Genomic DNA, 15,820 nt, shown 5'->3' on the forward strand with positions numbered 1-15,820 from the left:
GGTATCTATAGAGTCTATCCCATAAACGTGTATATGTATCAAATGAGATAAAGTAAGATGGTTGCTTAATGTTGGGGCGTGTGTCTGTGTAAAAGCAATTATATGTTTTGAGCTAGGAATTAGCTCACATTAGTATCTGATTTTCACTATACAAATCCTTAAATGACTTTAAGGATTTCAAAGCACTTTACAAAGGTTATCTCATTTTATCTTCAGTAAGTGTAAAAAAATTTCACGAACGAGGACTCTTGCCCAACGGGGTCACATGTCTGTAAGGAGCAGAGCGGGAACTTGTTTGAATAACTGGAGGCCCAAAAGAGTAGCCACTAATGGAGGAATGCCAGCTCTCAGGTTCTACTGGATCTGTCCTGGGCACTGTGCTGTTTACCATTTTTATTTGATTTCTTGAATGGAAAGAAGGGACATGTGGTAAGCTCATCACTTTATAGACGACACAGAGATCTGAAGGATGCCAAGAGACTCCAACATACCCAACATCAAGCTGAACTAAACATACATGAAGTTTAATGGTTATAAATAAAATCCTTCCTAAAACAATTCCAAAAGACTCATGATGGAAAACGCCATTCGCATCTAGAAAAAGAAATACGGAGTCTGAATGCAGATCAAAGTAGACTATTTCCTTTTTGTTTTGTTTTATGTTTTTCTTTCTCATGGTTACTCCCATTCTATACAACATGACTAATGTGAAAATGTTTAATAGGAATGTATATGTGGAGCCTATATCGGATTGCATGCCATCTTGGGGAGGGGAAGAAAATTTAAAACTTATGGAAGTGAATGTTGTAAACTAAAAATAAATAAACTTAATTTTAAAAAACTGGAAAAATAAAGTCCTTAATGATTATAAACTAATTTCTACACTTGGGATGAAAAAAATTGATATCGCAATTATATGATGGAGAGGTGTGTCTACAGAACAGTCCATCTAAAAAAAAATCTGGATGTTTTAATGGGCTTTGAGCTCAACCTGGGCCAACAATGAAATATGGCAGCCCGAAAAGATAATAGCCAAGTGACCAGAGCACGAGAGGTGGTGGTCCTGCTGTATCCTGAGCCCAGGAGAGACCATACCTGAACCAGGGAGCTTAGTTCTAAGCACTGAATTTTAAGAAGGGCATTGATAAGATGGAAAGAAGAGACAGAAGGAGAAGAGGATAGACTTGACTTGAGATTGGACTAATTAAGTGGGGGAGGAAAGGGAGAGACACAAAAGCTATCTCTTTTGTACTGATTCACTATAAATTTATGCTGTATAATTTTTATATTTGTGCTGTCTTCCTCATTAAGAAAATAAGCTTCTCTTGAGACTGATTTTTTTTTTTGGCACTTGTAGCCCTAGTAGAGTGCTTGGCACATTCTGTTGCTGTTTCAGTCAGTGGCCCCATTTGGGGTTTTCTTCGAAAAGATACTGGAGTGGTCTGCCATTTCCTTCTCCAGCTCATTTTACAGATGGGGAACTGCTTAATAAATACTAGTTTACTGACTGACTGGTCCAAGTATCAGAAGGATTACACTTGTTCTGCTTTGTCCCAGGAGGCAGAATTAGGAGCAATGGATAGAGGCTGAGGAAAGGCAGACTCAGGCTTGATAGAAAGAAAAACTTCGTAACTATTAGAGTTATCTCTTCCTCCAAGGCGATTGGCTGCCATGAGAGGTTGTTCTTATCAGAGAGCTTCAAGCAGAGGCTGGATAATTTCTTGTTGGGAATACTACTACAGAAGGGATTCTCAGTCAGGTACAGGTTGGATTTGGGAGCTTCTGTTTGTGTGATTCAGCCTTGAGATGTTTTGATACAATTATTCCTTCCACAAAACCAGGCTGTCTCTCTGAAGGGGACTTAATCCAGGGGTGTGCGGGAGCCCGCTCAAATAGGTGAGAGCCTGATGGTGAAATTTTTAGTGTAAGCATTTATACCTCAAAAATCAGCCAACCTATACATCAGGGCTTGGTTTGTTATGCTGACTCTCTAAACTTAAGAAAGTATTAATGATAGAGAATAAACTTAAAAGTGTCCAGCAGGCATCCATTTTCCCCCTTAGATCTGGTTGTTAAAACATTTGCCAGCATACCCCCATCATATTTCTTTCTATATATATATGTCTGTCTGTCTCTCTCTATCTCTCAACATACAATACATACACAAGACTACTTATATACAATATATACACATGACTTCTTGGATAGGAACCAAATACTTCCATATACAGGCAGATGGCATAATGTAGGCTGACTTGTAACCCATGTTAAAAGCACTTTACAAAGAAACAAGCATTATACGGAGGATCATAAGACAGCTATGTGACTTAGTGAATCGCACTGTAGATTTTTAGATTGAGGGAGGCACAGATTTAAATTTCTAAATACTCCCTATCTGACTCCAGGCAAATCAGTTACATTGGCTCAGCCTTAGTCATTTCATTTGTAAAAAGGAGCACCCTTAACCTTACAAGGTTGCTGTAAGAATCAAAGCAAGAGTGCTTTGCAAACCTTAAAGCAATATAGAAACATTATTTTTTATCACTGTTGTTATTAATCATTAATGTGCCTGTCAAACTAGGACGTACCATTCTGTCACTGACTCAGGTCCTTTAAATTCTTTCGGAGTCTTTAGCCCGCAGATGCTAATTCACTTTGGCTGTCAGGCTGATTTGGGCTTCATCCAGACAGGTTGGTCAGGGAAAAAAGAACCTCACACCATGTAACACCACCCCAGGAACTCACTGTTCTCAAATCTAGTACAAAAACCACATCCTCGCTTCCCTCAGGGAAGACCCAAAACACTCCTTTCTCCACTCAAATAAGAGCTAGTTATTGAGAATTCCCAGCCAGAATTAGAGCTTAGGAATTGGTGGGGGGTGGGGGAGAGGAGTGTTGGGGCTTTTTTTTTTCTAAATAGGTTCTTCCATTTTAGCCAAAAATGGTAGATTAGAGGACAACACTTAGATACATAGTTAAGAAAACTCCCTGAATCATTGAGAAGGACCCAGAAAAATCCCTACCAAAAAGCCAGAACAGAACTTCATGGACTCTTGAAGAAATATTCCTGTTCTCAGAAGAAAGGCCACAAAGAATTCCAGACAAGTTGCGTAGCTTTGAAAGTTATACATAGAAGTAAATAGAGCACCAGCCCTGGAGTCAAGAGGACCTGAGTTCAAATCCAGCCTCAGACACTTGACACTTACTAGCTGTGTGACCTTGGACAAGTCACTTAATCCCAATTGCCTTGCCTTCTCCCCTCCAAAAAAGAAACAAACAAACAACAAAAAAAGAAAGTTACGCATGGAGCAATGAAAATCGTGATCCTAGAGACTGATGATGAAAAATGCTGCCTACCTCCTGGTACATAAATGAAGAGCTCAGGGTACAGAATGAGACCCACATTTTTTGGAAGGGTTCATGGCTGATAACAGGAACTTGTTTTGCTTAATTATGTGTGTAAGAAATGGGAGGAGGAGTTTTGTTTCCACAGAACTAAAGGTGTGCTTCCCCGCCCTCCCTCACCCCAGCTTTAGCAGAGGCCAGGCCTCAAGGTCGGTCAGGTGAGGTCAGAGGCTTGTACACAAGTGCATGCTTTTTGAGAAGGCAGTCTGGGGAATTAGAGAGGCCAAACCCACTTGAACCAGTTCAAGCTTATCTAGGGTCTGGTCTTGGTCAAGAATCCAGGCCTACTGATTTGCGTATGTTAAGGAGGGAACTTAGGGGAGTAAGGAATGTAGATGTCCTAAACTCAGATAAGTCCAGGCCTACTGATTTGCATATGTTAAAGAGGGAAAGTAGGGGAAGTAAAAGAATATAGTTTAATCCTAAACTAAGACAAGGAAAATCTAATTAACTTCACTCTTGCTTCTGTATCCTTATTATCCTATTTATATAAACTGTATAACCTAGGAAAACTATGTAAAAAAACAGATTGTAAACTAACCATAATTCTAGCAGGAGTGGAGGGAATGGTTACCCCTGCTCCTGCAACTGTATTGGTGTGAGTGTTCCTGTTCCTACACCTGCTCTCTCGAGGAACATAATAAAATGCCTTCCTCTGCCCACTCTGGTCTTGAGTTCTTTGGGTGGGAATGGGCAAATGGATTTTCTAAGGTCAAGTGAAGGGAAGCAATAGGCAGCAGAAGCTTGCTGGGTTTACTCCTGGATCTCGTCTTAGGGTGTTCTGTGATCCCCACTGCGGTGTTAAGAGGGCTACCACTCTGGATTCCCTTGGGGAACCCTGTGGTCTGCATGGCCTTCTTAAGCAGACATCACTTGGGACTTCCGGCCCTGTCTCAGGAGCCTTGTGATCTTACCCCCATCCTAAGGGGCCTTCACTTGGGTCCTCCTTAGGGTCTGACCCCTAGGAGGCCCTGTGATCCCCAGATTAAGGGATGGCTACCAATTGGTCTTCCTCTGGGAGTCCTGTGGCCTGTACAGCCTTCCCTAGGGATTACCACAGGGTTCTTTCTCAGGACTTTGGCCCTGCCTAGGAAGTCCAATGATCCCCAAAGCCGTGTTCTCACAATTTGGGGAAGTCCAGTGATCCCCAAAACCACGTTTCTCACAATGTGTATTTGCTATAAGGGTTTCTTTTCTTAATAGGAGATGAGAGGGAAAGAAAATCGAATTTTGTTCATTGAAACATATTGATTATATTGCATATCTGAAAAGAAGAGTAAGCTTTCCATAATAGCAATTCAGTTTTGTGGACAGATCTCTCTCTCTTATTGTTCTACACTATATACATCTATATATAATCTACATATCTCTCTCTATATATCTACATATCTATCTATCTATCTATCTAACTGGCAATGCTTATTTTCATCCAGAGGCCGTGTGACCTTGGGCAAGTCAGTTGGTCAAGTCTCAATGATTCCCCATCTTTCTTATGAGGATAACAACACCTGTGGTATTTATCTCATGGGGCTCAATCAGATAGGTAAAGGGAATGGACCTGTGATTTCAGTGGCTGAATGAACTCTCTAGAGAGGAAAAGGTAAAGGTCAGAAAATTCTCTGGAACATAGAAGGTCTTTGGGAGTTGCCTGGAGCCCTGAGAGGTTAAGTTATAAGCCCAGATTCTACCCACAAGGCAATAGTGCCTGGGAAGTCTATCATTATTCTGACATTCTCCTTTTTAAATTGCTGAACTCTGAACATGTTAAGGATATCTGCTGCTTCCAGGAGGTTCCCTCCCAATAATCACTTTTGGAGGAAAAAGACCCTATTTTTTCATTCTGAACTTCTTGTTGTTCAGTCTTTTTTTAGTTGTGTCTGACTCTTTGTGACCCCATTTGGGATTTACTTGGCAAAGATACTAGAGTGGTTTGCCACTTCCTTCTCTGGCTCATTATACAGATGAGGAAACTGAGACAATCAGGGTTAAATGACTTGACCAGAGTCACACAGCTAGTTTAGTATCCGAGGCTACATTTGAACTCGGGAAGATGAGTCTTCCTGACTCCAGGTTTGGCACTCTATCCCCCGCACCACCTAGGTGTCCCATTCTGAACTTAAAACAACAAATAAATGAGCATTTCCACATCTATTTTAGAAGAACCTGGTTCTGACAATGACTCTATATCCATTACACCAAGCTACTTCTCAAAAATGATAACGTATTAAAGTTTGCAAAACATTATGTAGGTGAAAGCTATTATTTAACATGTTAGAAGTATTGTAATTGCCTTGGGAGGAGACAGGATGACATCTGCAAAGGGGAGAGAACATCCGGAAGTCTGGGCAAGTTAATTCAATGATTAAAAGGAAAGTGACAGATTGGAGTGGCTTTTTAGGAAAAAAAAACCCAACAACTAAGAGACAGAAACTAGGCTGAGATTATTCAGGATCAAATCACGCCATACACAGGGGTCATCTTAGCAAGAAAATTTTAAAAAGTGAAAATTATGTTTTTATTTTGACTTAAGATACCAGGAGCATTCCCTTGAGATTCTGTCATTCTGAATTTTAAAAATGAAAAGGTCAGAAAAATTTAATTCTGAGCACATGCTCATACCCATCATGAATCACCGCCTTGTTGGGGTGGAGGGCCTCGAGTAATTCAATGAAACTATGAGCTACGCTGTGTAGGGTTATCCAAGATGAACAGGTCATAGTGGAAAGTTCTGACATAAGGTGATCCACTGGAGAATGAAATGGCAAATCACTGCTTGCCAAGAAAACCCCATGGATAGAAGGGCCTGGTGTGCTATGGTCCATGGGCTCACCAAGAGTCGGACACAACTAAACCACCAAGCAACAACATGCTGACAGGGAGGGAATCAAAACCCCCACAAAAATAAAGGGAAAAAAAAGACAACAACCCCATATAAAAAAGATTAATTTCCAGAGCCCGGTAATAAAAATGATATTTGAAACTTAAAGCGGATGGCACCCATACTCATGAAGGAAGACTTTATACGTGGGCAAGTCTAACAGGATAAGTTGTAATGGGAAGCCATAAAGAGGACAGGCAGTGCCTCTGTGCATCAGGTTATCATTTACAGGCTCAGAGAATTTTAAGAGCTAGAGGGAACAGCCAACAACTAGTCTTAACGCCTTCATCTTACGTTATAGGAAACTGAGGCTGAGAGAAGAGAAGGGATCTGCCCAAGAGCTAGTTGGCTCCCAATTCAGTGAGTGCTCTTGCTGCTTAACCAGCCTCCCTCAATGGGGGAAAATAAGAAAAAGCAGAGATTGGGCAAGAATGCGAGACATGCTGATGACTCGAGGAACCTGAGCAGTTAAGGACTGAAAATGGGGGCAAATATCTTCCTCCCTTTCTTTGCCTCCCCTTAAAGTCTATGGCTTCTAGTAACAGAAAAATAATTCAAACTTATCATCAACAGGGAACCCAAGGTGAGGAGATTTCTGTTTGATAGGAGAGGGGCACGCCACTCCAACGGGGTACCCCACTTCATTACAGGAAGCAGAAGGAGCTAAAAGCAAAAAGAAAATATGAGGGCCATAGGGCCAGGAACCACATCGGCTTAGTTTTAGTTCTGGGTAGAGGAAACCCAACTCTGACAAAAAGGCTTTGGCTTCCACTAGACCTATTTTAAGGGAAGAATCTGTCCAATTTAGAAAGCCAAGGGGATCCTAATAGTCAACACCCAGCAACCAGGCCCAGGGAAAGTGGGCTACTCAAATTTCAAAATAAACAGATGCCTGCCCAGCAGAGGGGACACAGACAGTGCTATACACGGAAGGGACACAGATAGGCCTGCTGCAGCACGTCTGTCACATTCTCCTAGACTGGTCTTTTGGAAGAAGCTGGCTCCAAGGTCTTAACTTCCAGGCCTGAAAGCCCTGCCCATTCAGCAAAAGGATGGCTATTTTAGGCAGAAAGGAGCATAATCTGAGCTGAAACCAGCTCTCAGCCCTCACAATGGTGCTTCTTGTGTGTGTGTGTGTGTGTGTGTGTGTCATGGCTTACGGACTGGACTGACAGTGCAGTGGCAATCAAAGGACCAGTCTTGATGCTAGCCTGTTCAAAGCACAGATTCTTTTTCCTGCATCATGCAAGATGAGGAATTAGGAATGTATAGTGGAAAGCGCCCTAGTTTGGAAATAAGGAAAACTGGATTCCAATCCCAACTCCTAAACTGTCTGTGTGATCTTAGACATCAATCAATCACTAAACTTTTATTAAGCACCTACTGTGTGCCAGGCACCATGCTAAGTGCTGGGGGTACAAAAAGCAGCAAAAGACAGTTCCTGCCCTCAAGCAGCTTTCCAGCTTCAGTTTCTTCATTTGTGAAATGGAGGGATTTGACCAAATGTTTTCTGAGGTCCTTTCCAGTACTAATATTAGATAAATGGATGAATAAACCTGAAATCTTCTGCAATATAGCTTGGACCTACCTTTCCAGCCTTTCTGGTCACCTTGTGACAATCTATGCCAATTGAACTATTTGGGGTACAATGGGAAAAGCCTGGCTCGGGAGTCAGAGGACCTGAGTTCAAATTCCACCTGTAATGTTAACAGCCCATGTGACCCTGGGTTGCAAACCCAAAGGCTGACTTTGGCAAATCACTTCAGTGCCCTGGGGCCTCAGTTTCTTCATCTGTAAAATTAGAGTGTCAGTCAATAAACACTCATTACACACATATTACGTGCCAGGCATCGTGCTGAGCCCTGGAGATACAAAGAAAGCCCCTGTTCTCAAGGAACTCACAATCTATTAGAGGAAACAGCATGCAAAAAGCTCATGTTCAACAGTAACGGCAATACCGTACCATGGTCAACTGTGAATGGCTTAGCTATTCTGAGCAAGACAATGATCCAGGACAATTCTGAAAGACTTAGGATGAAAAATGCTATCTATCCCCAGAGAAAGAACTGATAAGAGTTTGAATGCAGATAGATTGCGGAAAGTAAAGATACTTTATTTTTCTCGGGCTTTTTTTTGGACTGTGTTTTCTTCTGCAACATGTATAACATGGAAATATGTTTTGCATGACTTCATGCAAAACTTCTTGCCTTTTTAAGGAGGGGGGAGAGAGGGAGAGAAAGAATTTGGAATACAAATTTTTAAAAACCCAAATGTTAATTTTTTTACATATAGTTGATAAAAATAAAATAAAAGCTATGTACAAACAAGATAAATACAAAATCAACTGGACATAATCAATAGAGGGAAGGCGCCAGAATTAAGAGGGATTGGGAAAAGCTTCCCCAAAAGGTGAGATTTAATCTGGGGCTTGAAGGAAGCCAGGAAACAGAGATGAGGAGGGAGAGAATTTCAGGCATGGGAGTTGTTCAGTCATTTTTCAGTTGTGTCTGACTCTTTATAACCCCATTTGGGTTTTCTTGGCAAAGATATTGCAGTGATTTGCTATTTCCTTCTCCAGCTGACTTTACAGATGAGGAATCTGGGACAAACAGGGTTAAGTGACCTGCCCATGGTCACCCATCTAGTAAGTGTCTGAGGCCAGATATCAACTCAGGAAGATAAGCCTTCTTGACTCCAGGCCTGGCACTCTATCCACTGTACCCCCTAGCTGTCCTCAGGTGTGGGAGATGAAAAATATCTGAAGTCAGAAGATGTTTGTTGTTGTCCTTTGTTCTCAAAGAGGACCAAAATGACCTCACTATGCTAAAGTCAAGTGAACTGTGGCTGAGCAAACCAATACAAGCTTGGAACGCTCTATCACAGATCAAGCACAAGTAGTCCATGTGAACATTTGGGGTGGATTCTCTAAATTTGCCCATGTTGCCTTTCTTTTGAACTACTTTAATTCTGCTTTGCTTATAGTGTATAGTACCTTCTCTGATGTGGGAATGCTATGCTGGGTGTCTCCCATGTCACAAAATCAATTCCAAAGTTCTTAAGAAAGACCTTGAGAGTGTCCTCCTACTGCTTTTTCTGAGTACCATGTGAGTACTTGCCCTGTGTGAGTTCTCCATAAAACAGTCTTTTTGGGAAGTGTTCGTTTGGCTTTAGTTTAATGTAGTCAGAAGATGGAGTATCTTGTAGGAGGAACACCAAAGAGGCCAGTCACTAGATTACAGTGGGAGTGGTATAAGGTGCAAGAAGACTGGAAAGCCGAGGGAGAACAGCTCATAAGGGTCTTTGAACATCAAAGAGGATTCCGTACTTGACCCTGGAGGTGAGAAAGAGTCCCTGAACTTTACTGCGTTAGGAGGTGACACAGTCAAGCCTGAGACTTAGGAAGATCACTTTGACAGCTAAGTGGAGGATGGACTACATAGCTTCTGGGGCCCTTCTAAATCTATGATCCCATGAACCCACTGACCATTCTTCAGACTTATCCTAGCCTTTATCACCTCCTTTCCTTTCCTCACACCTGTGCCAACTTTTATTATCTAAGTGCCTTTCTTTTATTCACAATGTGCTTTGTATTCCTTCCTCCAATCTCTCCATCTGAAATTCTTTCTCTCTTATGCTCTAAGGGCCAGCTCAGGCACTATCTCTTTCCTGAAGCCTTCCTCTATCTCCCCAGTCAGAAGTCATCTCTCATTGTACTCTATATCCGCTCTTCGCATGTATCACCTCCGATCTCATATTAGAGTTACTGATTTCTCTATCTTCTGTGCTTCTGTTGTTTGAGGGGCAGCCTAGCTAAGTTATGAAATGTTCATCACCAGGTTGCTTGCAGGGAGTTGAGTTTTTTGATCATTGAGTCAAGTGACAAGCATTTATTAAGTGCCTACTATGTGCGAGACCCTTGTGTAGGCACTGGGGATGAAACATCACTTAAAGACCATCTACAAGTCATAGAATGGTTCTGATCTTCATCAATGAAGTCATAGATACTCAAAATATTAAAATAAAATCAGTCAATAAATATTTATTAAGCACCTACTATGTGCCAGTCATTGTGCTAAGCAACTAGGGTTACAAAGAAAGGCAAAGTCCTTGCCTTCAAGGAGCTTACAGACCAGTGGGGGAGATAACATGTAAATAAGTATGTAGTATTAATAATAGCTAACATCTATATAGTGCCTACTATGTGCCAGGCACTGGGAATGAAGCATCACTTAAAGACCACCATAGAAGAGTTTTGATCTTCATCAATGAAGTTATAAATCCTTGAAATGTTGAAGTAAAATCAGTCAATAAATATTTATTAAGCACCTATGATATGCCAGTCACTGTGCTACCCATTGGTAATACAAAGAAAAGTAAAAAGATAGACCCTGCCCTCATGGAGCTCATAGACTAATGGGGAGACAACATGATCGGAACTCATGAAGAGGAGTCTTCCTGACTCCAGGCCCTATATGTTATCCAATGTACACTTGCTTCCCATGGGTATATATGGTAGGTGCTCAATAACATTTGTGAAGACTGATTTGGTCATGAGGAAGGTTATTTCAGAGAACATAATGTACCAATTTGAAATAATTGATTTGCATGGTGGTTTGCATTAAGTAAAACCCTCTCCTATTTTGAATTGATCAATGTTTAATAAGCACTTACTACTTGCAAGGCACTGTGGGATATAAAGAAAGGCAAACACAGTCTCTATACTCAAAAAGCTCGAATTCTAATGGGGAAAACAACATGCAAATAACACCATGTATAAGACACAAACAGTGGAAATGAAAAGTAAACTGAGAAGGATACTAGAAGCTTGGAAAGACCTCCTGGAGAAGGATTTTAGCTGAGTCTTGGGAAACCCAGAAGTGGTGGTCAAGAGGTCGAGGAAACTCAGAGGTGGCCTGGGGAATGGCCAGGGCAAGGGCAGAGACACAAGATGGAACTCGGTGTTCCGAGAACTGCAAACAGGCCAGTGGAGCTAGATTGTAGGGACGTAAAATGAAAGGAGACTTGGAAAATTAGGAAAGGGCCTGGTTATGAAGAGATTTTAGTGCTCAAAAGAGGAATTTATATTTGATCTTAGAGGTGACATTAGGTCACTGGAACTCAAAGAGAGGGAAAGTCAAACCTACAATTTAGAAAAATCACCTGGGTAGCTGAGGAGAGGATGGATTGAAGCTGGGATAGACTTGAGGACAATGGAACAGTCTGAAGGTTATTGCCATAATTTGGTGAGAGGGAACAAAAAGGGAGTGAAAGACAAAAGGTCAAAAGAATGCTAAGATACTGTGTTAACTATGAGTCAGTCTACATGAAGCAGGCTCAGTAGGGTTAAACTTACTGAATTCTGTACTAATTAACCATTTCTAATCACACCAGGAAATGGTGTGGACATTACTATAGTAGAAGTCCTGAACCTTTGGGCACTTTGTGAAAACCTCATTTCTCATTTGCTTGTCACTCGATCGAATGATCAAAATTCTCATTTCCAGGGTAGGAGTTCTATCAGTGGAGAGAAGGGGGCATATATGAGAAATGTTGCAAAGGTAGAAATGACAAGAGCTGGCAGGTGATTGGATATATGGAGTGAAGTGAGTGTGAGGAGTCAGGATAATACTGAGGTTGTCAGCCTGGGTGATGTCTGAAGGAAGGTTCAGGTAAGGGGAGAGTTTGGTGAGTTCTTTTCTTGGACATGCTGAGTTTAAGATGCCTGTGGCATATCCAAAGTCAAAGAATTTACAAGCTAAAAATGACATTGGTGTTCACAGGATAATAGGTTACTATGGAAGGGAGCTCCTAGGTAAAATACTCCAAACTCCTCTATTTACACCTCAGAAAACTAAGGTGTAGAGAAACTGAAAGACCTGACCAAAGTCACACAGCTAGTAAAAATGACACAGCCAGAATTGGAAACCAGGTCATTTAACTCCAGATCTAATATTTTTTTTTCACTGCATCAGGAGATCCACACTCATTTTTATAAAGGGGGGACACTGAGGTTCAGATTAGGGAGAATAAGTTGTCCAAAGTCACATAGAGAATGAGTCAGTGGCAGAGTCCAGGCTAGAATTCAGGTTTCTGGAGCCCCAGAGACTTCTCACTAAACCATCTTGTACTCTAGGCTTCCAATGCTTAGGAGGGTAGATGGGACTTACATAGCCTGAATGGCCATCTTGCTCAGCTCTGCCTCTGGAGGTGCCTGGCCTTATTTTGAACACATGGTATTCAACCAAGGAAAAATTAGGCACCGGCCTCTCAGTCCCACCCCCTTAGAGCCTTCTTTTGGGGTCCAAACGATGCCAATTGGAAAAAACCAGACACATTACTGACCTGTGACGAGTAGCACACTCTGTTTCAATGTCTTCGAGATGAAATTCAGCCCAGGGATCAGGCATGTGTTTTGCTTTCTCAATGGCATGTTTCCAAGTTTCCTGCATAAGTCATACACCAACAAGTTAGGAAAAGAACGAAACCACAGTCAAATTTAATCAGAGCAGCCTTACTTCCTTCTGAACTTCTTACTCCCCCAGATTTCTTTCCTTTCTGGGCCAGGTGTTAGTTCAGGAAAAGAAAATAATGTCATTCATTATGCTTTTCAAGAACACAGTTCACTAAAGCACCTTCAAATCCTGGGTGGAGAAATGAGGTTTTCAAAACGTGCCCAAAGGTGCATTTCCTGGTATGATTAGAAATGGTTAATTAGTATAGAATTCAGTAAGCTTAACCCTACTGAGCCTGCTTCATGTAGACTGACTCACAGTTAACACAGTATCTTAGCATTCTTTCAAACTTTTGTCCTTCACTCCCTTTAACAGTTGTGTAAGGGCTGTGCTCCCTATTCTGCACTGACAAAACTGGCCCCCAAAAACGTGACCCTTGAATAAATATGATCCAAATATCAAGAAGACCTCTGATACAGAGGAAAAAGCCCTGACTATGCCTTTCAGCTATGTATGATGTGATGAGTAACAATTTTTGATTTAGCTTGTGACACAGATTCTCAGCTTGTGATTCTAGCCTAGAATTCAGCCTAGAATCTTCTACTTATCTTTACTTTTAAAACAAACAAAAACCAGGCTGGGTATGGTGGCACATGCCTGCAGTCTCAGCTACTGGGGAGGCTAGGACTGGCAGATCTTGAGTTTGGGAATTATGAGTTGCAGTGGGCTAAGCCAACTGGTTGTCTGCATTAAGTTTTGACTTTAATATGGTGGATCCAGGGAGAGCAGAGACAGCAGGTTGCCTAATGAGGCATGAACCCACTTAGGTTGAAAATTGGACAGATCAAAGCTCTCATACTAATTAGTAAAGAGGGTTTGGGCCCCTGAGTAGCCGCCCTGAACTTCCAGCTTGCACAAAATGGGGAACTGGAGATGACTTTTTAAAAGTGATATAGAAAGAAGGAAGGAGAACAACTTACATGATGATGGCAATAATGTAAAGGGGAATGGCACTCAAAGACATGAGAACACTGACTGAATGCAGCTTTACTCCTAGCCAGAGCATCGGTGGATTACAGGTAGAATGAGGTTGACCTTGTCGGGAGTCTGTGGCCCAAGCAGGGATGCGTTTTTCTTAACCGTGGTACTTCGTTACAAGGGAGGGTTATAAGAAAGTAAAGTGGTGTTCATTTGCAAGTGAGAGCAGTATAAAAAAAAGGGGGCATCAATAAAACATTTAAAAATAAAAATCTTAACCCAAGAGGGTTACACTCTCCTGGTTTCCCCAAAGAAAACTTTACCATATAAGGAGAAAAGTCACCAGGACTTAGCCATTGCCAGGCAGATTCGAGAGATAATTATCTAGTCTAAGACCAGCCAGGACTCACAAAACTGAAATTATTTTGTAATGGCATGTTGGTTTTAGAGAACTACTCATTGATTACATTTTCACAAAGTGGAAGAGAGAAGATGCCATTCCACAAAGGCTCCTTTCAGCCCCTGTTTTTATAAAGACCTTTATGTTCCTTCTAGGAATTATTTTTTCACTAACTTCCCTTTAATTATTCTCCCCACCCACCTCTAACCAGGGCTGGTTATAACCAGGGCTATCAATTCACCATTCAATTCAGCATTTTTTTAAAGCTCTTACTCTACGCAAAACACTGCTTGGTTTAGTGGTGGCACAGGATTGGGAACCTGAGAGTGTCGTTGTCAATACTGGAATAGCAGAACAAGTGATGGCATGTGAATGATCACATATTGTTCAGTAAGAAATCATGATGACGATGGGTTCAGAGAAACCTTGGAAGGCTTGTATGAACTGATGCAGAGTAAACTGAGCAGAACCAGAAGTAATATTGTCAAGACAAACAACCTTGAGTTTTAGGAAATCTGATCAACACAATGGCCAACCACAATTCTAGAGGACTCAAGAAGAAAAATGCCATGGATTCAGAGGACAGAGTGAGACATATTTGGACATGGCTAATAAGGGATATTGTTTTGTTTGACTATATGTTTTTAATGGGGTCTGTGTTCCTTGGGGTGGGGGAAGGGAGAGATGGAGATAGGAGGGAGAGAATTTGCACTTGAAAATAAAATAAAATGTAATTTAAAAATAAGCAAAAAATACTGTGCTAGGCAAAACAGGATAATGATCATATTGTATGCTGTATATCTACAATAATACTTCTTCCTCCCTATTTATTCAGAGGGAACAAACTTACCAATCTTTCCCAAGATAGCTAATGATTATCAGTGAAACTGAAATGTCTGTTTGGACTAAAAAGAATAATCCTTCCTGTGCTTGATGGATTTTCTTCTCTTTTTTAAATTAAATTTTATCTTTTTCAAAAAAAATCAGACTTCTCTCCCTCTCACCTTCTCACCAACCCACTGAGAAAGAAAAACAAAATCCTTGTTAGAAATATGTATTGTAAATCAAAGCAAATTAATATTTTGCTCATGTCCAAAACTGTATACCTCAATCTGCATTGTAAAGGTCCATCATCTTTCTTTCAGAGATGGATAGCAAGTTTCAAAATCAGTTCTTTGGAATCATGGTTGGTCATGGACCTAAAGTTCTTTGGAATCATGGTTGGTCATGGACCTAACTAGAGTTCCAGAATCTTTCAAAGTTTTTTGTCCTGAAAATATTATTGTTATTATTTAAACTGATCTTCTTGTGTTCATTTCACTACGTCAGTTCATAAAAATTCTCCCAAGTTTCTCTGAAACCATCCCTTCCATCATTTCTTATAGCATAATACCATTCACACACCAAATCCATCTAGCCTTTTCCCCACTGAGGTGCTTTTGATGAACCTTCCATGGTTTTAAAGTCTCAGAATCAGAGACTTTTCGGAATGGGTTTTAGAATGTGTCTAGACCATCTTTGTACCCTCTGAAAGCATGACTGTGCAATATACTTCTCAGGGTTTGGACACCATTTCCCCCTCAGCTTTGGTTACATACATGACACAGCTGCCGTAAAGAATGGTTCCCCTCAATGCCCATCAATTGGGGAATGGCTGAACAAGTTGTGGTGTATGAATGTAATGGAATACTATTGTTCCATAAGAAA

General features: G+C 41.1%; 1 protein-coding gene across 4 annotated transcripts in view; it reads right to left on the reverse strand.

Moving 5' to 3' along the window:
* Nucleotides 1-15,820, reverse strand: part of EEF2K (eukaryotic elongation factor 2 kinase) — a 76,502-nt gene that overhangs the window by 32,573 nt on the left and 28,109 nt on the right. For all 4 annotated transcript variants that reach the window (XM_036741461.1, XM_036741464.1, XM_036741462.1 and 1 more), the window contains one exon: nt 12,626-12,726. In XM_036741461.1, coding sequence (XP_036597356.1) covers nt 12,626-12,726 — 101 coding nt within the window. The remainder of the gene's footprint in view (nt 1-12,625; nt 12,727-15,820) is intronic.

This window comes from Trichosurus vulpecula, chromosome 1, assembly GCF_011100635.1.
Source record: "Trichosurus vulpecula isolate mTriVul1 chromosome 1, mTriVul1.pri, whole genome shotgun sequence".
NCBI classification, from domain to species: domain Eukaryota; kingdom Metazoa; phylum Chordata; class Mammalia; order Diprotodontia; family Phalangeridae; genus Trichosurus; species Trichosurus vulpecula.